At 39.3% G+C, this 24,324-nt stretch overlaps 1 protein-coding gene across 10 annotated transcripts in view; it reads left to right on the forward strand.

Annotated features, from left to right (window-relative positions):
- Positions 1-24,324, forward strand: part of FAM13C (family with sequence similarity 13 member C) — a 57,409-nt gene that overhangs the window by 14,386 nt on the left and 18,699 nt on the right. For 8 of the 10 annotated variants that reach the window (XM_074830401.1, XM_074830402.1, XM_074830396.1 and 5 more), the window contains 6 exons: positions 1,056-1,177; positions 9,486-9,549; positions 16,871-17,021; positions 17,394-17,459; positions 22,727-22,937; positions 23,894-24,032. In XM_074830401.1, the coding sequence (XP_074686502.1) occupies positions 1,056-1,177; positions 9,486-9,549; positions 16,871-17,021; positions 17,394-17,459; positions 22,727-22,937; positions 23,894-24,032 (753 nt within the window). The remainder of the gene's footprint in view (positions 1-1,055; positions 1,178-9,485; positions 9,550-16,870; positions 17,022-17,393; positions 17,460-22,726; positions 22,938-23,893; positions 24,033-24,324) is intronic. The other 2 variants (XM_074830398.1, XM_074830403.1) reach the window with 1 other exon arrangement.

Genomic DNA, 24,324 nt, shown 5'->3' on the forward strand with positions numbered 1-24,324 from the left:
AAGATAGAGCAGACTGAGAATGAAGTAAAGGCAGCCACTGTTTTTGTAGATGTAGAATGACCTCAGCCCTCCAAGTTCCCATCCAAACAGTTCTATCCAAACTTCCGACTTCCAGGCTTCTAACTAAGCTTTGAAACTGGAGCAAAATCAGACTCATTGCTTTGCCAGTGGAAGTGAACATTATTGTTTTGCAAAACTCATTGTATTTTAATTTATTAGAATAAAATATTGGATGATAAAGGCTAATAAAGAAGTAGGAAAGAGTCCCACTTTGATGATTACATTTTCAAAGAACTTTATTAAGTTACCCCTTTGAAATGCAAGGGAAATATTATAACCCATTTTATAGGTAAGGAAATTAAGATGTGCTGAACACATTTTGTCACAGCCCTACAACTGGCTTTCAAAAGCTTGGAGTAAAATACATACTTTTCTAATTCCTACTCCCTCAATTTGTTGGACTAAATTGGCTTTTTTATTTTCTGTGTGGCAGGTTGGCTGATGTGACTTTTTTTTTTCCTCACTGCCTTTTACTCCTGCAGTAATACTCTATTCATAAAGCTGTGCATATGCTAGGGAAGGGAAAGAGCAAAAGGAAAAGGAAACTGGTTAAACCTTATAAAGCTTGTTTAAGTGAACTGCATTTGCTTTTGTCAGGCAACATTTTTCTGATAATGCCCAAGTAATAAAATATTACTGACTTGTGAGTAAATAATTTCAAATGAAATGTGAATGTATACATATCCAAAAAAATACTGAACTCTGTGTATAGCACCTCCTAGCTCAGATGCTGACATCTATTATCTAACTAATAAACAGGAAATGGATTACAGTCTGCTTTGGTTTCCAAAAATTTTACAGAGAAAGAAGATACTACTTTGTTTAGAACCTTTTCTAGCCTGTGTTTTCCAGTTGTTTCCAGATTATTACTAAAAAATAACAAGCCACAATCAGCATTCCATTTCGTGGAGCTCTTTTTTTCTTAAAGCAAAATATTCAGTTAAGACTGATTGGTAGTGACAGGGCAATCAACTTTCTGTTTTTGTTTTGTGTAGGAGCTGGAAAGTGCATTGCCAGGCCTCTCAGAGTGGCGGGGGAAGGCTGGATCCTCAGCTAATGACTATGCACAGAACATGGCTTTAAGATGCCAGGAAGCAGTCGTGAGATTTCAACCAAGGTAAGCCTTAGGATGAGACAGCGCATTTCAGTTCTGATTAACTGTAGGAAAGGCTAATTCATTTGCTGCCTTTTGTGTAAAATATTCAGACTCCTGGCTCTCATTGGCAGTTGTGTTCTGCATTTATATGGCTAGAACTGCTTGGAGAAAGTGAAAGGGATGAAGATAAGAATGCAAATTTCATCATTCTTTAAACCCCTTACTTTTCAAGCAGGAAGAACATCCTCAGATCAGAAACTTCAATTCCTCTGTGCCAAGTTTCAAAAATATCTTGGCACTTCTTCTCTTTCCTCTAGTGCTGACGTGCCTCACTCTTTCTCAGAGCCGTATTCTCACTGAGAAATGGGAATGCGAACCCGCACACCTGATTTTAGCATGGGTATGCATTTATGTATGGTTTAGACTCTGGATGCAGTGGCAACTGTGCTTGTTCCAATGCTGTGAAGGGTACAGGGTGTTCAGGTCAGGCATTAGCTGAGTCTTGATGGCAGATAACTCAGCTGAAGATGAAGTAACTCAGCTCTGGTAACTGTTGGAAGTCACAGTTCCTCCTCTGATCCTTCGTGGCTGTGCAAAAGGCTAAAAATGGGGTTTCAACTCGTCCAGCTGGCCCAATCTACCAGCAAAGGTGTGTCCTAAGGATAAGATTTCACTTTTACTGGCAGGCTTGGACTGTGTAAATAAGATCATGTTCTTCACAGCCATCAGTTTTTGGGGCACTACTTTACAAATTTCCCATGCTCGGGTGCTGGTTTGGCCCTGCTCTGCTGTGCACATACAGTCTCAGACAGGTGAGCCAGGACTCTGCTCTTTGTTCTCTGTTCTCTGTCTCGAGGTGCATGACAGCCTTGGTGCTGTGTGGCAGAGGCTCTGGCTCTCTTTGGAGGGACCGGGGCAGCAGGTCCCAGGGATGCTCAGAGGGTCAGGGTACAGCTAGTTGACATACAGAGCTCATTGCCTCCAAGGTCTGTTTCACATCAGGACTAGGTTAGTAGTGACTGTTGCCATCCAACAGCAGTTTGGTGCTTATGTGAAATGAACTGGTTGCCTTCACCACAGCTTTTAGTAGGCAACACTGTAAATGATATTAATTTGTGCTCTCAAAGGAAGCTTTAGCAGAATGACCAAGCATTTAATTAGCTTTCACAAAGAACTGCTTTCACCCTCCAATGCTTGTATGTGCAATTGAGACACTGCATCTCAGTGTTTCTAATTAGCCCCAGCCTAGGAAGCCTGCCTTCTCTTTTTCTGACATTTTTTATGCTAGGAAAAAAAATCACATGGATTTCTTGTAAAGAGGAGCATATTGAGTTTGGAATCAGAGAGTTAGACCTACCTAGTGGCTCTGCTGGTAGGAGGTCTGTAGAGGGGTAGATAATGAAATAACATTGGTTAGTTTTGATTGATGAAAGGAACATGATGAAAGAAACATGGACTTTAAAGATAAGAACCAGAGTAGAGTGTGCATGAATAAACAGCAACTACAGCAAAATCCCCCTGTCCACTTCAACAGTTTGGCCTTTTTAGTTTAGTTTGCCTGACATTAAACCATTGTTCTCTATGCTATTTATTCCTGCTTAACACCGGGGTAGCTCCTCTAGGAAGCCTGCTATCCACAAGTGCTAAGTCTGTTAAATAATGGTACCTGGATTTACCAGGCTAAGGGCTGTGAAAGCATAGTGATCAAATCTCAAATCTTGCCATGTCAGTTTAATTATATTACAACAAAATGGAGGCGACTTTACTCTCAAACCAGGAACTTAAAACATGGAGTAAACAAGCATTAATGCATGGTTGCTGGCCTCACACACACACTTTATTTACTTTAACTGTCTTAACTGTCTTTGGAAAAAACACTGCCACCACCCAGCTGGGGCACGGGAGTTTGAATTACATATGCTGAAGTTACCACTTTCAGTTTGAGGGTCACTGTGTCTGGTGACACCTCTTAAGGGTGACCAGCAGCTTGCCCCATCCCTCTGCTGTCAGTCAGCTTTGATAGGGCCAGAGCAATTACATGCCCATGTCTCAGCTCATGCAGATCGCTGGCTGCTGCATCAGGGTCACAGAACTGGCTCGTGCAACAGGCTGTGAAACACAGCTGCCAGGGTATGACGTCTTGCCTTGTTTTGTGCCTTCTCTGCTCTGGGACATGGCAAAGGTTAAGTATTCAGTCTTGGCAGCAGGCAACAATCATAGCTAGATTTTGACAGAACACATCTGCTAGCCCCACAAAACTTGAGTTTTGCTATCTTCCACCCTGGTTTTGCTAGGTTACTGTTAAAATTAGAAATGCTTTGAAACACTACATCTGCCTAGGATCCCTAACTCATAGACCAAAAGCTTTCCGATCTTTTCAGAAGAGGAGATGGCTATACTGCTGCAGGGGTGCTGCTGGGCAGGCTCCTCTGTCTATCAGATGTGTGTGGGGAGAATAGAAGAAGGATTTATTTCTGTCTCATACTAAGAAGCAAGGTTGATTATTTCTAGTGTGGCTTGTTGTTACTTCTGCTTTAATTTAGTTTCTGCAGACTGCTACAAGCTCTGTCATTAGTCTCACTGGAGTTTAAAGGTCTAAATGCCTCTGGACTGCACAGTTTTTTAAAAAATCTGTTCCAGTGAGTGTGGAGCAGCTAAAAACAGGATAGTTTTAATTTGTTTAAATATGGTTTAAAAAATACTGAGTTATGAATAACTTTTCAGTACAGTCCCTGTTAGGCAGAGCAATCTAAATACAAGGGATGTTCATAAACAGATACGTGACAGAGAAGAACAGAACAGGAAATATAAAAGAAAAAAAATCTACAGAAATATGACTAATAAGTATATGTGTTGATTTTTTTTTTGAGGGGGCTACTTTAATTTTGTGATAACCACTTAAACAGTGAAGGAAAAGATCTAGTGGGATTGGAAGGAAATAGACTTGGTGAAGAGGTTTACAGTCAGAAGAATAAGGGAATACTGTCTTGTTCCTGGCTAAACTATCCCTGACCTGTGAATCAAGGATTTTAATTTCAAGAGGTGTTTATCATGCATGATTTATGAACATCAGCATCAATTTAGAATATAAAATGCCATCTGCATGGAAGGAAACCTTTATATTTTATCACAAGAACATGAATTTCTAATGCTATTGCTTGTGATTACATTGAATACTGCTCTAGTCATTGTGTGTAGTTGGATTTGGATAAGACTAATATAATCTGCACCTTTGAGAGATAGAAGTTATATGCAGGCCTCAGGAACAAATGTTACAATAAAGAGAATTGCCTTTTTTTAACAGAGAATAGGAAAGCCAATATGGAACAATATGTATGATTACAAAAAGCTGCTCATACTGATTGCCTTCCCAAGGGCAATCAGCAAAACTGATGTGGATTGCAGAGCTGTGTACACAGTTACCCGAATAGAGGATGGTGCTTTCTTCAGATGCCTGTGACACAGAGAGGGGGTTGAAACATGGGAATCCTGGGCGGTAGGAATGGCAGTGTTTCTGAGAAGGTTGCATTCCAAGTCAGTGTGGGAACTACACTTTGGAGTTAAGTTTTCTGCCAAAGAAAAATTCCTGAAAGCTCCCCCTCTTCCCCATTCCCCAAATAAAATTGGAGTGGTTTCATTTAATAGGATGGTCCCTGGGTTGGTCCCTAATTTCTGCAGAGGCTGGAGGGTGGCGATTGCTGTCAGGGCTATGACTGTTGTCCAGGAAACCTGGAAATGCTGGGAGCCCTGGGCTGCCCTGGATTTTGGGCTCAGACAGTCTCCCTGTTTCTGTGCTCCCCTGAGGGAGCCCAAGCTCTAGCGAGGCTTTCAGTATTTAAGTTTTCAAGGCAAGAAGCTTTTGAGAGTGCAGTTCAGGTGGGGGCTCTCGTAGTTTCCATGCTTTCTGCTGAACAGCTACAACTCAGGGACACGTGGGAGGGAGCAGGGAAGCTGCAGAAGTGCCGATGTCCCCGCGCCATATGGCGGACGCACACGGGTGAGGCAGACCTTGTGAGGTTGTGTTCCTGCGCAGGTGGCCAGGTGAACAGGGAGAAAACTTGGCCAGATTCCCGCCGAGTCCTGCCTAAGACCTGGCAAAAATTCATCACGACAAATATGTGTCTGTGAGTAGCTCTCTGTCAGTAAATCAGGATTTGCTGATGAAACATTGCTTTGCTGGGAAACAACTGAGCTGTTCCTAAGAACACTTTCTTCAGGAATTTTGATATTAAAATATTGGCATTTATGGTTCCAGTGATACATCTTGTATCAAGGCATGGAAAATCCCTGAGCAAGTTCTTGGGTTGCAATACACTTCAAGAAAAAAAAAAAAAAAAAGAAAAAAAAAAGGAAGAAAGAAAAAGGGGGGGATTGAGAAAGGACAGAGGGGCAAAAAAAAAAGCTTCTTACTGTAGCCCAAGTAAGGACTGTGCCTGGTGAGTACAAGAAGCGCTCATAATAAGAAAAACAATTGTGGCCATCCACAGCCAGCCTTTACGTAACTGCTGTGATTGATGAGACAGGCACTGCTACACTGACTCTCTGTCTGGCTGCTTGTTCCAGCATTTGGAGACTGCCCAAGGAGTAGCCCAGGGTGTATCCAAACAGACGTCGGCCCTTATTGGTGGTGTTTCTTTCATTGCAAAAGTGTACTTTATGTTCATCCAAAAGCCTGTTGCAGTTCTGTATTGCTTTGTAAGGAGTCATAGGTATACTTTTAAAGCATTCACCTGCAGCCCTGTGTTAAGGTGGTGACTATGTTTGAATTTCATAATCCTTTTTGCCATTTGTGGAGATCTCAGAAAGGACCTTTTTGTTTTCCTGGCATTGAAGTGTGTTGGTTGTGCTGTAAAAACGTGTGATGTAACCTCTCGATAGGATGAATCAGTGCTCTGATGCCATACTAAGACCACCCTTTCTGAGCTCTTAACCTGGTAGGACACCCTCACAGTGGGAAGGGTGAAGCCGATTGCTGGGCTGGGGACAGGGAAGGAGTATTGGGCCAGGATAGGCTGAAAGTGAATCTGGAAAAGGGGGTTCATCCCACAGCACAGCGTGTGGTTTGCTTGCCAGGATTTATCCTGACATCACTAAAACACTAATTGGCCCAAGACACCAAGCGTGTGTGGCATTGTGGTGCATAAACACATAAATCTCCTGAGGATGGGGTTAGTGTAATCCAGGGTTGGATTGGATTGAGGCTTGCAAATTACAGAATGTAATGCTCCTTTCTGGGTTCTGTCTGGGACATAAGAAGTAAATTTGCTTAGGTTATCTTCAAACATTTTTCCTAGTTTTTAAATGATGTGGTTTTATTTGAATTTTATGCAAGTTTGGAAGTAATATCATGCATAATTCAATAATTCACATGTTCTGGTCTGCTTTTTAAACAGCACACTGCTCATGCAAATTGATCTTCCCCTTGAAGTCTAGTAGGAGCTCTGTTATGATAATTAGTATTTAGATTATTTTTTTTATGTCCACAAACTCCAAATGTATGTGTTACTGGGTTGCATCTTTGTCATCTGTGCCATGCAGAACAGGATAATTCTGCCAAAGCCAGAGTCTATAGGGAGGGCCTTTCATATTTTATAAAGAATGATATAACATATATTTGAGTAGTAGCCACAGAGTGAATTCCATTTTCATTATTTTACATGATGTAAATTATACAAAATAAGGATTGCCTGCAATTATTCAGAATTTCAGCTAAGGCTTAAAATAATTTTAATGTACTCAGAACAGATGGAAAATTAGGGTTTGTTCCTGCTGCTTTTGAAGTTAATGGATATTTTCTGATTGACTTTTAATGAGTAGGATGCAACGCGTAGGTATTAAATAGTAAGCCCTTTGTTGCCTGATGACAGTCAGATAACCTGCATTTGCCTAGAAGAGCAGTTAATCTTGGTGAAAACAAAAAAGCACACGCCAAAACTCTCTAAAGTCAGATCAGCTCAGCATACCTATATGACTGTTAATGTAAATGGTCTTCACACAAAAATGGTTACTCACCTTAATGATTTCAGTATCTTCAGAAACCAAAGAATGCAAAACTAAGAACATCTAGTATTTTTAGTGAAGAAAGAAACAGTAAAATGCTGGACTTCTGCATCCCTGAAACAGCAGACAAGAACATCAGTCTGAATGAGAGAGATCCTTCAGGGATGCTGTAAACTTTTTACTCTCCAGAGTGCAAGACTCATAGAATCACAAAATCACAGAATTGTCTAGGTTGGAAAAGACCTTGAAGATCATCCAGTCCAACCATCAACCCAACATTAACAGTTCCCAACTACACCAGATCCCTCAGCGCTATGTCAGCGACTCTTAAACACCTCCAGGGATGGGGACTCCACCACCTCCCTGGGCAGCCCATTCCAATGCCTAACAACCCGTTCTGTAAAGAAATGCTTCCTAATATCCAGTCTAAACCTTCCCTGGCGCAACTTGAGGCCATTCCCTCTTGTCCTATCGCTTATTACTTGATTCAAGAGACTCATCCCCAGCTCTCTGCAACCTCCTTTCAGGTAGTTGTAGAGGGCGATGAGGTCTCCCCTCAGCCTCCTCTTCTCCAGACTAAACAACCCCAGTTCCCTCAGCTGCTCCTCGTATGACATGTGCTCCAGACCCTTCACCAGCTTCGTTAATGAGTGATACAGATGTGAATTATGTAGAACTTTGTATAGCACCTGTAAGAACCGCTGCTAGTGTTTAGTTTTTTGTTTTATTTTTTTAAGGAGAGTTCACATTTTCTGTGCATTACACACCCTGAAAGGAGTAATCCAAATGAACACTAGAAGTGTACAAATCTGATGCTTGTTCTTTTCTTCCTTTCCTTTATGTTTCGCTCTAGTTTGATGCACTAAATCACTCTAAATGTTTTTTTCTTCATTAGTGAATAAATTCTTCAGCTGTTGGTAGCCTTGCAGATCCTCTGTTATGTGTTACTAAACCAAACTATAAATATTTCACTCTTTCTTATTACATTAGTCCTTTGTCTCTCCCCATGCTTTTTCTCAGTTTTCTTTAACTCTCTTCTGCTGCCTCATACTGTCCTCTCTGCTGCCTAAAAGCTAGAGATAGGTTGTGAGGCATTAACCTTTTCGCTTCTGTAATTCCATTTTCCTTCTGCTCTCTTCACATTATGGAGACATTTGCTATTAATTTTCAGGTGAGATGGCAAAAATAAGATGTATGTGGAGAGCTACATAGAGATGTAGAGAGGTGCTTGTACAGCAGTCAGCCAAGGCACCTTTCTGCTCAAGTATCTCCAGAAATCACTCGCTTCTGATCACGTATATGTGTATCTTGAGGGAGGTGCAGGCTGGCTGGCCTGTGAGACCTCCCGTTCTGGTGCTAGATGTACCACCACCAAAAGGACTCATTTTTGTTCCTATGTGAATTGCACACCTTGGATCCTGTTTGGAGGCAAGTGGTTGTTCACCCTTGTGTAGATATTTAATGTGTCTATTTTCATAAGGAAAGTGGCATATCCATCATTTCAGTCTTTAAATGTCTCATAAATCTCTGAAGAACTACAACAAAGGCCTGCGCATCTGTCTGTACTGTTTTTGAGGTCTCTAGAGACTTTTAAAACTACTTGGTTTTGCTGGGACTGAGCACAATGGGTTGAAAAATATGAATTATTTTGTCCAAAGGAATCTGGGTTTTGCGTTACTTTTGATCATGTCTGTGAGTGAGTCTCACAGGGGCCAGCAAACGTTGCCATCTTTTTCAGCAATGAGAAATCTCATTCTCTGAGACAGCAATAGTTTTCTTGCTTCAGCTGAGTTGCAAGTCAACGTGTGATACACCCATGTCAAAATTGCAAAACAGAATTTAAGCAGAAAGTTGAAGATTGGGAGCCTGAAATACCATCAAATTTAAATATGGAAAGATTTATTCTTTATGGCTCTGATACAGGAAAACTCTTGTTCCTGACTTAAAGCATGTGGGACAAATCATGCTTAGATTTAAACATATGTTTGAGCTTTTTCTTGGCTTTAACCCTATTAGCTCACCAAGATACTGAGAGCTGATCATGCTTCTGTAGAACTTTTTCTGTGTGCACAGTGAGCCTGGATTTTAGTATCATAGTTTCCAGAACCTCATTCACAGTTTAAATATATTATTTAGGATTCTAGTAAAATCACTGTTGTTTTGAATGAAGTATAAAATACAGATGTAGCTTTCATAGAAATGTTATTTTTTTAATAAAACAACTTTATCCCATAACTTGTAATTTATGTACAGACGTGACGAAAAGTTTGAAATATTTGCAGCACAGATAAGCAATCTATTGAGTGAAAATTCTTGTTTTGTTTTGTAGAATAGATGAAAACACATGCATTTCACCAAAAGAAGCAACTGAGCAATTTAACAGCTTAAATGAGGTAAGCTTAACCAAAAGTTGAAATATGTTACAAATTTTTAATTAGATGTTTGGTTTTTGTTAGTTCTAAGGTCTTGGAATAATGTAATCACTTGAGAATCTTAGGTTAGCTTTTTAATGAATCATTTTAGTCATGTTTTTGGAGAAAAGCTTAAAAATATGATACGTGACTGCTATAATAGTTTAAAAGCCAAAAGCAAGAGATTTTTAAAATATTTAAAGCCAACTTTACGCTACTTTCTGTTTGTGCTCAGAAAAGAATTAAACATTCAATATTGACTGAGTGAAATGCCATCTTTCAAGAACATTTGATTTTTTCCTCATATTACAGCTCAAAGTGTTCAGCTATCAAATACGTTTTGTTTAAAAATAAGGACTTCTCAAGGTTGCTACATCCTGCATAAATAAACTATGAACAGTACAATGTAGTCTAGAAGGTACTCTTGTTGTAAGCTGGGAAGAGGGGAGAGTTGGAGTGAAGAGAGGAAGCAAGGAAAGCCAAACACCACCTGTGACACTTGAAACAAAAGCTGTTTTCACAGGGCTTATGCCAGAAGGATGGTGTGAGAGTAGAGCACAAAGAAGCGGTTTGTGTGATCAAGCAACGGATGAGCCTGGGCTAGATTCTCACAATCAGCAATATACTGGAGGCCAAAAGCAAGCTTTGCCATTATTCAAAGTGGGAAACCTTATAAAGCATGTCCCACAAACAAGGGTATCCACATACTAGCATAGAGTATGCTTAGACACTGCAAGGGCAATGAACAGTACTGGACTTAAATAAGGAGCAGACAATATTTTTAAGTGTAGACTAAGACAACAGAACAGCAGAAGCAGTGGAAAAAAAGAAGGGGAAAAAAGGGGGGAAGGGAAGCCCATTTCTGTCAAACCATGGAAAAGACAGCTTTGTTTCCATCGTGAGCTAGAGAACATGTATGTCTATTAATAGATGCCTGACTTTCATTAGGGAAAACCACAATGTGTCCTTTTAAAGGAATTCAGACTTAATCTTCTCATTACAATGAATTATTTCCTGTGCATTTGTGTCATTGTTGTGCAGCTCACTATTGAAAATCTCAATACTAACAAGTAAGGCACATTCCATGACTGGTATAAGGGAGTATACTCAGCTTCTGTCTAGCCAGTTAAGGCCCTGGGAGAAATCATTAAGTAATTGTTTCTTTTGAGAAGCCCCATTGCAAATAATCACCAAAGCTTCCACTTAAAAGCTTCCATTTAAAATTCTTGTAAAGGATTCCTTAAACGTTAAGGTAAAATATTATAAATAAAACCAGTGTATGATATTAAAACAGATAATCAGATCAGAAATTAAAATAAATTGCTAATAATTTATGGGGAATGAGTAAGGGTTACATTCTGGTGCTTTCTTCTGCAAAATCTTAGATTGTATCTCAGGTCTACTGCAAACCCAAACAGACATGTGTCATAAGAAAATATATTCCCTTCTGGTATTAGAGAAAGTGGCGTCTCTCTTCACTGCTCACCCATGGCGTTATACAGACCCAGGGCATATCTTGTTCTATCTTATTGTTGCTTGTTTGTTCCCCATAAAGGAAGTTTTGAATTGAAAATGTCATACGCCTCAAGACACAAATATTGGCATAACAGATACTGCAGATTTATTTATGGTCACATAAAATATGCCTATCTTATTTTAACCTGAAGTCTCAGATTAAAAAGCAAGGGAGATGCTTTTATACATCACTGTTCTAATGTGACATATAAAAGCATTAATTTCCTTAGAGTGAAGAAATTGAACAGGTTGATATTTGCTCAGTTTCTTCTCTATATGAATCACTTCAAAGGCCACTAAATGTTGAAAGCTTGGATTATTCTCCTTCTCTGCCCCATCTGATTTCATAAATCCAGTAAATCCATCAATAAACTGGATATACTAGAATAGCTGCCTTCCTGTCTTGGAGAGGCAGGAGCAGGCCCAGAAGCAAGGTGCAGCATCAGAAACACCGTGTGTGGGGCAGGGTGGTTTCAGTTTATGCAGAAAGCACCTAGTATAGGCTTTACTTCTCCTCCCTTCTCCCCGTCAGCCTCCAGGCTGAGACCAGGCAGGGTCCATGGGTGGGGCAGGCCTATTCACTTTCCATCTTCCCTCAGTTCTTAAATTTACTAGACCTTAGGATGTCCACAAGGATCTCCAGCAAAGGATGCTGATAATAATAATGCTTTATCAGGGAAATAAATAATTTCTAACAGCAGTGGCTCTCTTTTAGCCGTTGCCAGCTATCTGCTCTCTCTGTGGATATGCAGCGAGCACCGATTGATTAGCAGGTTTGGCAGTGCTGTAGCTTTTGGCGCAGTGAAGGAGAGTGCAGGGCTGTGAGGCTCCATTTGGCACGTTGCCTCCCATCAAGCTGTGGCCCCCTGGACGTGCTGACCAAGACGTCACGTGGCGCTGATCCTGTAGGCCCCATGTGGACACCTCTGGCTGGAGAGGGAGTTACTGATGGCACCTACCGAGAGAAAGTTTGTAAGCTATTTCAGGGGACTCCCACTCATTGCCACAACATTTTGGTGATAAATTGGGAGAATTTATTCATTCAGTATCCTGTTCTCCAGAGGGATTTAGCAGTGTGAGTGTAGGTGTAGGTGTATGGTATTTATCTCTAGATGTAAGAGTTTACCTATCATCTCAATAATTCTTTGTCCTAAGGCCTCAACTCTTGATTTCAATAATCACTGGATGGAAAGAGAGATGGTCAGTGGGGTACAGTCTACAGGCTTACTTCTTTGTAAAGATGGTTTCTTTACTACGGGCTGAGCTTCCTCTGAAAATGGCAATCCTTTTGTACTGTGTTTTCTCCAGCAGGCAAGAGTATGATACTTTAATGACTGTGTTTTCTTAAAGCATTAGCAAAAATATCAAATAGGAGACCTGTATCACACTGTCTCTCTTTCCATTTTCCTCGGACTTTCTGTAAATGTCTTTATTTTTCCATTATCTTTGATCTGGAATAATGCAGGATGTTCTTTCTTCTAGTGGAATTGGCATAGCTCAAGTTCTTTGAATTGTCAGTTACTTTAAGAGGATATAAGAAGAGATAAGAAACCTTTGTCCAAGACAATTCCTTCTTTTTCAAACTTTCAAAATACTATTCTTAAGAGGCAACAATATGGTTATTTTTTCAAAGAAATTTAAGGATCCATTTTAAATATTAATATGTCCTTTCATTTGCATTAGCATGGATCAGGAATTACTGCATCAGAAACCCTAATGTTAGGCACCAGAGTAAAGCTGGAATAAGCATCGAATCTGAAGTATTTGAACTGAGATAATTAGCTGATATAATATGCCATAGCTTAAATTACTTCAGTGATACTGGTTTTCCATGTAAGAGCTTACTAAAATTTATGATGGTACCTGTCATGACCTAACATTTCCCTCTCTATGTATTTTAGCTGTTTGTATTTGCTTCTAACATGTTTTGCAACTTCTTTTAAATTGCCCAGTTGGGCCCCAGGGGCAGGTCTGGACTGTGAGAGAGTTTTAAGTATAGCATGTCCACAGGCTGGTTCATCTCCAGATGAGATGTATTGCTGAGTGTGTGCAGCGCAGAAGAGTGCAGATCCCCACCAGTGTGGCAGGATGCCTGCAGTCACATCAGGGCTGTACAGGTACTGGAAAGTATTGGAGGATTATGGGGAAGTTGGAAGGGGTTAGTAAGATTTCAAATGAACTTGGGAGGTTTGAGAAGAGGAAGACAGGGCTCCTTTATTTTCCTCTCTTTTTGCTTTCCTTTTGCTGGCAGTTGGTAGCATGTTGGCCTGCCACCAGTGAGCCCAAGGATAGAGGACCTGCTGTCAGTTGCTGATATATGGCCGTGTCCCCTCCCAGAGCACCTTCCTGCTCTGCTTGGGCTGCAGTTGCAGAAACAGGGGCCTGCACTGCTCCTGCCACAGAGGTCCAAGGCTGACAGGATCCAGCCCTGCTGCTCTGGTGTTGCCAGTACTTCAAGCAGCCCTCTGAGAGTGGCAGGAGAGGACAGGCAGCAGGGTCATCCCTACCATTTACTAGGATGGTCCCGTTGCCCATGAGTTGGTGACCCTGGGCAGCTTTGTGCTGGGCCTTTGCTTAAAGCTGTCTCCTTACATGTGTTCCCATAAATATGTGGTGTCTTTTCACGGATAGTAAGTGCACCGTGGCAGTGCCATAGTACTCAGCTGTGTTTTAGGAGTAAGATGAGGTTGATGGCATACTCCAGATTGATCGTCTCCCTGGTAACATCAAAATGATCAAAACTACTTTCTCTTTTTCTCCCTACATCAAGTCCCTGTCAGGGGCACATTCATGAAAATATATAAGGTATATCTATTATTATTATTATATGAATTTTTTTAGTATTTGGCAGTGACTGGAAATTTGCCATCCACCCACCTTCCACAGATGGGTGAAAAATATCACTTAGAGCAACTGAATATAAACCAGCTGGTGAATTACAGCATAAACATTGCCAAAATACAATGTTTAACAATGCAGTCTGTGGAATTCTTTTTTATAGTGAACTTGCCATAAATATTAATGTATCATAGTGATACAAAGTGAATGTATTTTCTTGGTATGGGATTTTTTTTTGTCAAATGCTTGAAGTAACAATTTGTGAAGGTTAGGTATTTTTGTCAGTTATTTGCCTATGTTCTCCTTATTGGTATGTTCTTCTGGTATTTACACCTATGTTCTCCTTACTTGCCATCAGCAGTTCTCATGATAAGGTCTGGGCTGGGATCAGAGTCCTCACCAGTTTGTAACTGGTATGGTCATCTTTTGCTAGATGACATTAATGACTGTAAAACACTGCCCGTCTGTTGTGATAATTCCATAGCCACTTCATTTGGGTCTAGCTGGGATGAGAGGCAGTGGAAAATGAGGCCTGTCACGTCATGAAAACCCTTCCCAAAACAGTGCCATGGGTATGGTTCAAGTCGGCACCCTTCCCTTGACGAGGAAAATTCACTGCCTCTTGGAAACTGTTGAAGGTGAGATAGTTTCCATCATTCTGTTTGTATACTGAAGAAAGCCCTGTAGAGAATTAAAGAAGACTTTGAAAGTACCTCATAAAAGATGCTCAAATTGATGGTAAGAATTCTACTAAATACATCAAAAGCAGAAAGCCAAGTAAGGTACTGCTGGGGCTGCTGGCTGGCTGTCACGTAAAATGGGCACTAAGGTGATATGGCTGTAAGCAGAGAAGCTGAGTGAATTCATTATATTGGTGTTCACTGACAAAGCCCACGCTGGGGACATTTGCACACCTGGTATATTCTTTGTAGCAGACAGGTCAGAGGAGTCAGATCAGTTTGAAGTAATATATGTAAAATATTGGACCAAACGGTGTCAGTAAGTGACAAGGAAAAGATGCCAGTCATTCAATAGTCCTGGAGAAACAGGTGTGAAGGTGAAGCACTGCTGGTCAAGATGAGTAAATTATCCTTTCAAATGGCAGCTGGGCCAGAGGATGGTAGGCTGTTAATGCAACCTGTACCTGGGAATAGTAAAATTATCTTCTGCCTCTCTATCATGCCATATTTTTAAAGAATAGTATCTCATTTAGGCATTTAGTTATGAATCACTGCTTGATCTTGCAGTCACTTCTTTCTCGGTACTGTAAGATGAGATGTCAAAATGTATCTTGACAACAGATGAGAGGAACTTAATTCTAAAATAAACATATAACGAGCCATTTATTTGCTCACATGTCGTTAATATTAAGCTGCTTCTGATAGGAATGGCCAGAGCTCCTGTTCACTCTGGGACCAGGAGAAGGAAGGTGTTCCTGTGTTTCCTTTTTGACCTAAGCTGAGGTCAAAGTCCAAGTGTTTGATTGTAACCTAACCTGTTTTGTGGAACGGGATACAGATTTTGAAGCACTCCTGGCAGCACATAGAGGGCGGCAAGATCTAGTTATGGTGATCTTGTGCTTTTTTGAAACTTCCCTATTTTGAGGTATCTCCTAGAAAGAACTACTTTCTGCTCCCTTTTCACTGCCTGAATTCTATAAAAGGAATGAAAGGATCAAGGCTGAAAGTCTTCCCTGCTGTTCTCAGCCAAATTAGTTTTCTTTATTTTTTTTTAACCTAAAAACACTGGCATCCTTGGGTGTATAAAAGGGCTGTATTACAGTAAAAATAATGCAAAGATATTAAACTACTCACTATATAGGTGACATATTGTTACACAAAGGAAATTATTTCAGTAAATAAATTCATTATTTCATTAAATGAATCAATAAGTTGGTTTCAGGTTTTTGACAGAGTGGGGAAAGGAGCTTTTCAGGGTATAAACTTGAATTTTTTTTCTGTTGCAATTCAGATTTTTTCTCAGAAAATGCTATTCACAAATATGTACCATTTGAGTGACAACATTTTATGTATATTTGGCGTGTGCCAGCTGTGTGATTATTAAGACAGCCTTGTGTGATTTTGTTTTATGTTGCAAGCTGTATCTCCCTTGAGAGAGGGGAGCTGAATGCGTGGGGTATCGGTAGTGACTCATTTTGCCCAGTCAGATGGTGATTAGGGCTTTCACAGCATTTACATCACAGCAAGATGCTTGTGTCAGATTGTACAGCTGAATATTGCATGCAGCACTAAAGATTAAAATAAGAAATGGACCAAGCATGACACAGTAGCTGGAAGTGATGCTATAGATAACGAGCCTTGTCCTCATTGATTTGTCTGCAGCAAGTGACAATGATCTGTTAATTTTACCTTTGCAGCGCATAGGAAATGATCTGCTTGCCCTGTAGAAGCAGCAGCATCCTATATAAAAGCTATGTCTACATAAAGAAGTATCTCTAAAAAAGTCAATTAAAAAATCTCTCTTCCAAGAATGTCATGAGAGAGCGTGTTCTCAGTAACTCTTTGTTCACTGCTGAGTACTGCACTCACTGGCTGGAGAGGGAGATTTGTTTTTTTATGAATGGTAAATGGGGAGGGACATAATGTCATCAGATCGTGATGTCAGCCCAATGAATGAAATACTTGCTTAATGTATTGCTTCAACACCAAGAAAAGGGACACCATCTCAGTTTGGCTTCCTAGAATAAATCGTCTTTTGCTGACGAAGTCATCTTTCCCACGTGTCATGAATAATCCATGTAAATTGGGACTTAAATAACCAGAAATCAGGAAACTCGTGGAATAGGGCACATTTGTTCTCTTGCACATCCTCTCAGAGCTGCTAGTGGAACACCCCTTTGCAGGCGCTGCTAATGGGCTCAGTGAGTTGAAGAGCTATCGCTGTATTCTGTTGCTCTCTATCTAGCCCAATGTTCTGCTTTTGTCTGCAGAATTCTTTGTTGAAGCTACAAGCCCTTGAAACCGATCTGTGCTCTGCGTTTCTGCCAACCCAGGAAGAAACTCCTCAGCTGTCGGCACCCAAGGATCCAGCCCCTTCATCAGTCCAAGCCAGCGTGCAAGCTGATGGGGCCAGTTGTGGAGGTAAGCGATCATGTCATGATGTGTTCTCATTTGCAATTATAAAAAAGCCTTGTGACTTGCAGTTTAATATCAGATTTGCAGTCTTCTAGGAAACAGTGCAGAGCTAATGCAAAGCACCATTTCCTGAGGCAAATGCTGAGTAATGTAAAAAGGGGTGATGCCTGTTAAAAGAATGGAAATTAATGGCTATAACCTTCTGTTTTTCTGAGAAGGAGTTTTGCTTTCCAGACAGGTTTTAAGAACCCTGTTTATTTTCAGTTTTAATCTGTTTTTTTTGTTCAAGTAAATTCATGCTCTGTACTTCCTCTGTCTGTATTGTGTGAGATCACCTGCCATATCATGTAATTCTATTTTTGTCATTCTTTTTGTCAGAGCAATATCACTTCATTTCTGCTATTATTGATTTTAATTTAATGCATCAGCAGAGAGATAGTGAAGGTGAGTTTTACAGCATGTGGATTTTAATCATTCATGAACCTGTATTATTATCCACCTGGGCAAACTGTGGTGTGTTCTTTCTCCCTCTTTTCTCAATATGGAAACCAGTCCTAGCAAATAAATAGCCCTAAGGCTCAGCACTATTTTTGTCAATTCATAGCTTGTAGTCACAGGGCTGGCAGAGTCGTGATGCTCAGTAGAAGAGGAATCACTGTTGGTGAAAAATAGGTCAAAGGCAATATGACTAATACATCTCTCAGACAAGTGACATGAATACACAAATACTTAAATCGTTTACCATGTATGGTCCAAATTAAGGCAGATTGGTCAGTAATCCCTTTGCAATTGATGCTTTGTGTCAGGATTAGGGCTGGGTTCACAGGAACTTATTTCAGAAGCTGTTTGCTCAGAATTTTCAGGAAGAAATAACAGTAAGCTATTTACCTAGGAAAAAAAAAATCAGAAATGATAGTATTCTACTTAAGAAATTCTAAAGTATGAGGTTTGCATTGCACAATTAGGGAAAATGGTATGTAGAATCCAAATTATTAGAAAGATGAAGGAATGTAAAAAATACTAAATATCCTAGATTTTAGGTTTAAAAAAAAAAAAAAAAAGGATGCTTTGGCCCAGCTAGACAAATATCTTAATAGCTTTTGGATACAGGTATAGAACTTGCACTGGTGCTAGACCCTTGGTGTGGATCTGAGGCAACGACAGATCTGGAATCTGTGCCTCACAGGCAGAGACATTTTGCAGCCCATGCAAAATCTGCACTGACTCTTTTCCTTTAAGGCAGGGTGGGTTTCTCCTCCTTTTCCAATAGCTTACTGAATTATTTTGATCTGGTAGTTTCATAAGTCATTGTTAGGATGGTTCATAATTGTTTCCTTTGCTTATTTTTGCCATTTTGAGTGAATTTTCTTTTAATTCATACTGCTAGTGACCCCTAATTCCAATACCCTCTCTAGGTCCTATTTGCCTGTCTCCAGCTACACAGGCAAATACGATGCTGTAGCATTTCCCTCACACAGTTCAGAGTATGCTCTGTCACTCCAGCCATTCAAACTTGTGCTTTAGTTAAAGCTTACCTATTTAATGGATTTTAATGTATGCTCATTCGTGCTAACATCTGGTTTGTGTTTTTTTTAATAACTTGACAATTTGCATAGATAGAGCTAGTCCTAATTCTGTCTCTTAAATTACTGCTGAAATCTTCTGATACACTGAGTTGTCACATGGGACTGTTGGCTATTTCAGCTCAAACTTGGATGGAAGTCTAGAGATTTGTACCAGGCTAGGAACAGAGTTTATAGAGAATGTGCCATACAGTATGTCTCTAGTTATTAGCCTTTGCTCACTGAATCAGGCAATAAAAAAATTTAATATTACCCATGTACAATTGTATTATCTTTAAAATAAACATGATTATGAAGTCTATTTAATTTCTTTTGTTTCACATCCCAGTCAACAAAAATTAGAAAAAAAATACATTATATGTATGGTGAACAAAGCTAAAACAGTGTAGTAAAATGGCAGGGTATTTCAGGATTCAAATTTTAAGGGGTGAGCTGTAACTCTTATCACCGAGCAAAATCAGCAATTTTCAGTTTACTTCTGAATATGTAAAAACTTGAATTAGAGCTGGCAAAGTGAGATGATAAAAAATTGCAATGGGTATTAAGCGAGTTTTTTTAAGGGAACCAAAGAAAAGCAGAGTGTGAGTAATTTCCACAGCTTTTGGATATGAGTATATATCAAATACATGACTTGAGCAGTGAGCAGCTGAACTTAACTACAAGATGTTCTAAATGTTTTTTAAATTAAAGATCCTGATACTGGCATTCACAGATGTAACATGTTGAGGGATGAACACATTACAGCTGCATATTCTTTTTATATACAACAGATTTCAGTGTATTATTGTTTTACTTAAAGAATATCATATACAGAAATACAGACTTGTACCATATGACTTCTTGTCATATCATTGAAGTCCATGTTATGAAGCATACCACATATTATATTAGATCTTGGCTTTAAGTCCTGTGGTGAGCTCTTGTCAGTGCTAAGCTGGACTGAGTAGATGAGAAGGAGTAGATGCAGGCCAAGGGGCAACTTACCGGCTAGACGTGGCTTTAGTTCCCAGTTTTGGCAAAAATAGTGGTTAAACTAGATCAGACACAAGAACACAGGTAGATGTTTGGTCAGTTCATGGGCTACTCTCAGGATAATGCTTAGTGTCTTGTTTAGGATCTATGCAGAACTGGAATCAGGATGATGGCCCTAAGTTTTAATTAAAAATGGCGGTGGTTATAACTTATCATCAGCCTGAGATGTTCCGCTATTACAGTAATTTGGCCTCATAAATGAATTAGTTTGAATGACTTGCTGACCACTTCTGGACAGTAGGTAGCAATTTAATGCGTCTGTAGTGGGGTTGGGACTAAAACCTTTCATGGGGTCATACCAAAGTTGCACCAGTTTGCAAGCTTTAGTGGAACAACGCTGTCAGGAAGCCCTGGTGCCAAGGAAATGGAATAGGCCTAGCGTTTGGGAAATATTCCCAAATTCACCTGGCATGCAGGTTGTCTCCCTTTCATTTGCTAGCTGAATAAAACACTCTCCCTGAATTCTCTGCAGCTCTGTGTGTTTCATTTTACACTGGAGATGCTCCAGCCACTACCTGTCTTACCTGGAGTGTTTAGTCTTGAATGTGTACTTTTCTTTCATTTCTGAGACTGGGTTGGGCCTAGTAAAATTGCCTGGTTGTAAATGTGAAAAGGAGCAAATGTCTGTGACCGGATAGTTTATCAGCAGTATGGGCTGCCTCCTGAAAGAGGAGTACTTCTAGGTCCACAGAAAATCAGAGTTCAAATGTTGGAAACTTCTTTCCTGTACCTATCATGCACAGACGGGCTGATTTTTTTATAACATCATTTTCCTTTCACAGTGAGGAGAGTGCTACTTAATATGACTATGAAAGAATTTCTTCCTTTTAATAACAGAGCATGAGAAATAGTGAAACTATTCTTAGTCAACCTGCTTCACAGTGGTGATATGTTTCTTGAAGTTCAAAGAAGATGAAATAAAAAGAAGGAAGCCAGTTTTTTCTCATTGACAATATTCTTTTTCAGAAATAAAAAAAACCACCACCAACAACAAAACAAAACCCAACCAAAGCTTAATTTTTTAAAAGTCTTACAGAATAAGGAAAGATTACTTGCCAGAAAGAGACAACACTTCTGTTGGCAGAACAACATTTATTCCAGCTGTTATTATTACTGGTGCAGTGTTCTACCCTTGCTTCTCCCAGATGCCTTTCTGAATCTCTCTATGGGAGGATTTGAATCTTATACACAATTTAAAAGTTTTGAGTGTTGCTCTGGTATCTTGAAGTGTTGAATTTGACCTACAGAGTATGAAGTACTTACAGGAAGGTGCTAGGTTAGAATTAATAATCAACGACATTGTCTCATTGTGAAAATGCTTAACGTAATTATAATTGGTGGTGCTGTTAGAGTAGATGAACTTAGAGATACAAAAGTCATGTGTATCTTTTTCCATGACAGACTAAACTGTAGTTGTACAATATACAATTGGGTTTTTTTATTGTCTGTAAAGCATAAACAGGTGAATAGTGCTTGATAAAATGATATTTTAGGCCATTATAAATATTTTTTTTGAAATCAATAGTTGCTTTCTTTGAAGGGCGCCATTCAGAGCTGGTTTGTCCCCACTGTCCCAGTGCAGTAAAAGGGATTTGTAGCTTCAGTATCTGTTGGGCAGAGGTCAAATAAAATGTACTGTAAAGGTTCCATTAAAATCCTGAAAGAAATACCTGCTTACCACGGGAATGTTGTGTCCCGTGTACAAAGGAGAAAATGGAAAGAAAGTGAAGGTGAAAGAACTTTTCTAAACCTGCCTGCTCTTTTGTGAGTAAATCCATGTATAGTTCTTCTTCTGTGCAGTTTTAGGCTTCCATTGAATAAAAAGATTCTGTGAAATGTATTAGAATGCATGTTATATTGCAAGTGTAATACTGATTAGAAATAAAATGCACGCTGCCTGGAAATACAAAATAACAGATATGAATTCAAAGGCTGTATATATACATGGGTTTAGAAGAAATAAATAAGGTATCTGGTGTGAAATATTATATACTATGGAAACTGATGTAGGGGAACCTGAGACAGAAGAGCACATTCTTTGCTTTAACATATATTAACCATTTTGGGGGGAAGAGCTTTTACAAGAGCATGGAGTTTCTCCCTAAAAGTATAATCCGCTTTAAAGCACAATCATCTCATAGCAGAAATACTGACTAGGCTAGATCACCCTCACCCACTTTACACACTGAGGGTGAGGAAGAAGACTCAATGGTTCTTCCTGCTAATGTATCTGGGTACAGCAAAGGGATGATGAACTCTTGGTATTCCCTAGAAGTAGGCTCAGTAATGTGCCTGTTATTTTCCGTGTTACCCATAAACAGAGTCAGTGTGATGAGGTTCACCAATTCCTACTTTTTCAGTCCAGTATAAATCATTCTGACTTCTAGCTTGACCATCTCTATAAAACAAATTTTACCTTTTGAGGCACCTGAGGTGAGGTTTCCATTTATAGTCCAAGACAATATTAACCCAGTATGATGAGCATGACTCCTCCAGGTAGCCGTCACTGCACACCACCTTGAATAACTACCTTGAATGTTTTTGGTTGTTGTTATTTTCATATCTTGTGTTCTTTAGACCCATGGGTATGTTACTTCAAACCTTAACAAAATTCTGCAGGATACTGCAAGCAACACTGGAGGTTCTTAGCATCAGGACATATTATAGTTTTGATCTGCCTTTCTCTTGACCAAAGGACTAAATCCTAAATCACAAAATTAAACTTGTTTTGTACATCCATCATCTTCTTCAGGAATGTGGCTTTCAAAAGCAAATAGATCTATGAAAATATAATTAATGTTACTATTCTGGGAAACTCTTCGTCTTTATATTATAGTTCATAGTTTACAAACACATGCATCCACCTTCTCCTGTGGAACTCAGAAATGCTCTATGTTAAGCCAGTAACTGTCCTTTCTATTGTCTCATCCTCAGTAGTATGTTCATCCTGCATGTGATACTTTGCTGAACTATTTGCTGTTTACTTTGCATACGTATGCCTTGAATATTTCTCTAAGTATAGACCTGTATTTATCTAGGTAGCTAAATATCTTGTCAGTGACCCTCAGGCCATATTGGTTTATTCTGTCTTTCTAGAGCCTGTGCCAGCCCACAGAGACTGGCAGAATGACACGGACAGCAGCCCACAAGAACATCACTCCCTAGGGACCAGTCGACTGCTGTATCACATTACGGACGGAGACAATCCTCTTTTGTCACCACGCTGCTCTATCTTTAGCCAAAGCCAGAGATTTAATTTAGACACAGAGTCTGCCCCTTCTCCACCAAGTGCTCAACCCTTCATGATGTAAGAAAATATATTTTAATTCTTATATATTTTAAATAATTTTTGTACAATCCACAATCTTTGACTTTTTATGTTTTTTTCAGTTACTGTTATGTCATAAACAAGAAGTTTTCATATTGTAACGTATTTTGACATGGTTAATTTGCAATACCAGAAATAGTATCTAGCATTTTTTCAGTCATAACACAGTACAATATTATTTGAAGTCTTTGTTAATTATAGTTAGCAAGGACAGTTTTAAATGTTAGTAATTAGGCTGATGAATAAACATAAGATAGAGAGGGCTATCAAGGTATAATACTAAAAATTTCAGCTGTAATACAACTATAGTTTGAGTCATTCACTAGATATGAGTGTCACAGAACATATGAACAGTCCATATATGTTATCTCTAGAAACCAAGCTGTGAGTTTTAGACAGAAACCAAAACTTTCTTAAAAGATTATATACAAAGCTGTCAGCTGCATATGAATAATAATCAGATCTATTGATCTGCAATTGCAAAAGATCAGAAACTAAACTGCCTTCAAAATGATAATGTTTATTCCCAGTAATAAAAAAAAGCTCCCTGAGCTTACTTTTATAAATCATGTCATTACAGTCTCCCATTACAGTTGGAAGATTTGTGAAGTAAGATGGGGGTGTTAAATGTAAATACTGAATCAGGTTGTGACCTACTAGATTAAACTTTTGGAAAATATTCAGAAATCCCTCAATTAAAAAAAAAAGAGAGAGAGTGAAAGACAGATGGTGAAGCCATTAGCAAACCCTAGGGGTAGCTTCAAGCAAAAGCAATTATTTTATGCTTCTTTTGTAAAACTAAACCGTCTATATCCTGTGAAAGAACCTAGCTGCAAATTCTGAAGTGCTAGGAAAGTATTAAGTGTGCCTGAAACAAGGCACGGTCCATTATAGCCAGTTCTTTGATCCAGCTACTATCCTTTCGGCTTTTGCAGGCCAAGAAGTTCTTCTAGATGTAACTGTGAAGAGTGCAAAGAACCACAAACAGTAGCACAACTTACCAAGCATCTTCAGAGTCTTAAGAGAAAAATTAGGAAGTATGAAGAAAAGTTTGAGCAAGAAAAAAAATACCTGGTAAGATAATAATTGAAAAGATAAAGGGAAATGCTACAAGACGCAGGCAAGAATCCCAGTGTGTTTAAACTTATGCAAAACAATAGGAGAAAGGGTATTTTTGGTAAAATGATATAGAAAAATCATCAGTGAGGGAATATCTTTTTATCATCTTTCAGTGTATGCAGTAGTTCTGAGACTCTAATTTACATTTTCTTTGGATTACCTTTGTTGCAAAATATCCATACCTGTGTGTGAGAAGCGTGAAATATCCATATTTGTGCAAAATATCCATATTTGTGTGTGAGAAGTG

The sequence above is a fragment of the Strix aluco genome, chromosome 7, assembly GCF_031877795.1.
Source record: "Strix aluco isolate bStrAlu1 chromosome 7, bStrAlu1.hap1, whole genome shotgun sequence".
NCBI lineage: Eukaryota > Metazoa > Chordata > Aves > Strigiformes > Strigidae > Strix > Strix aluco.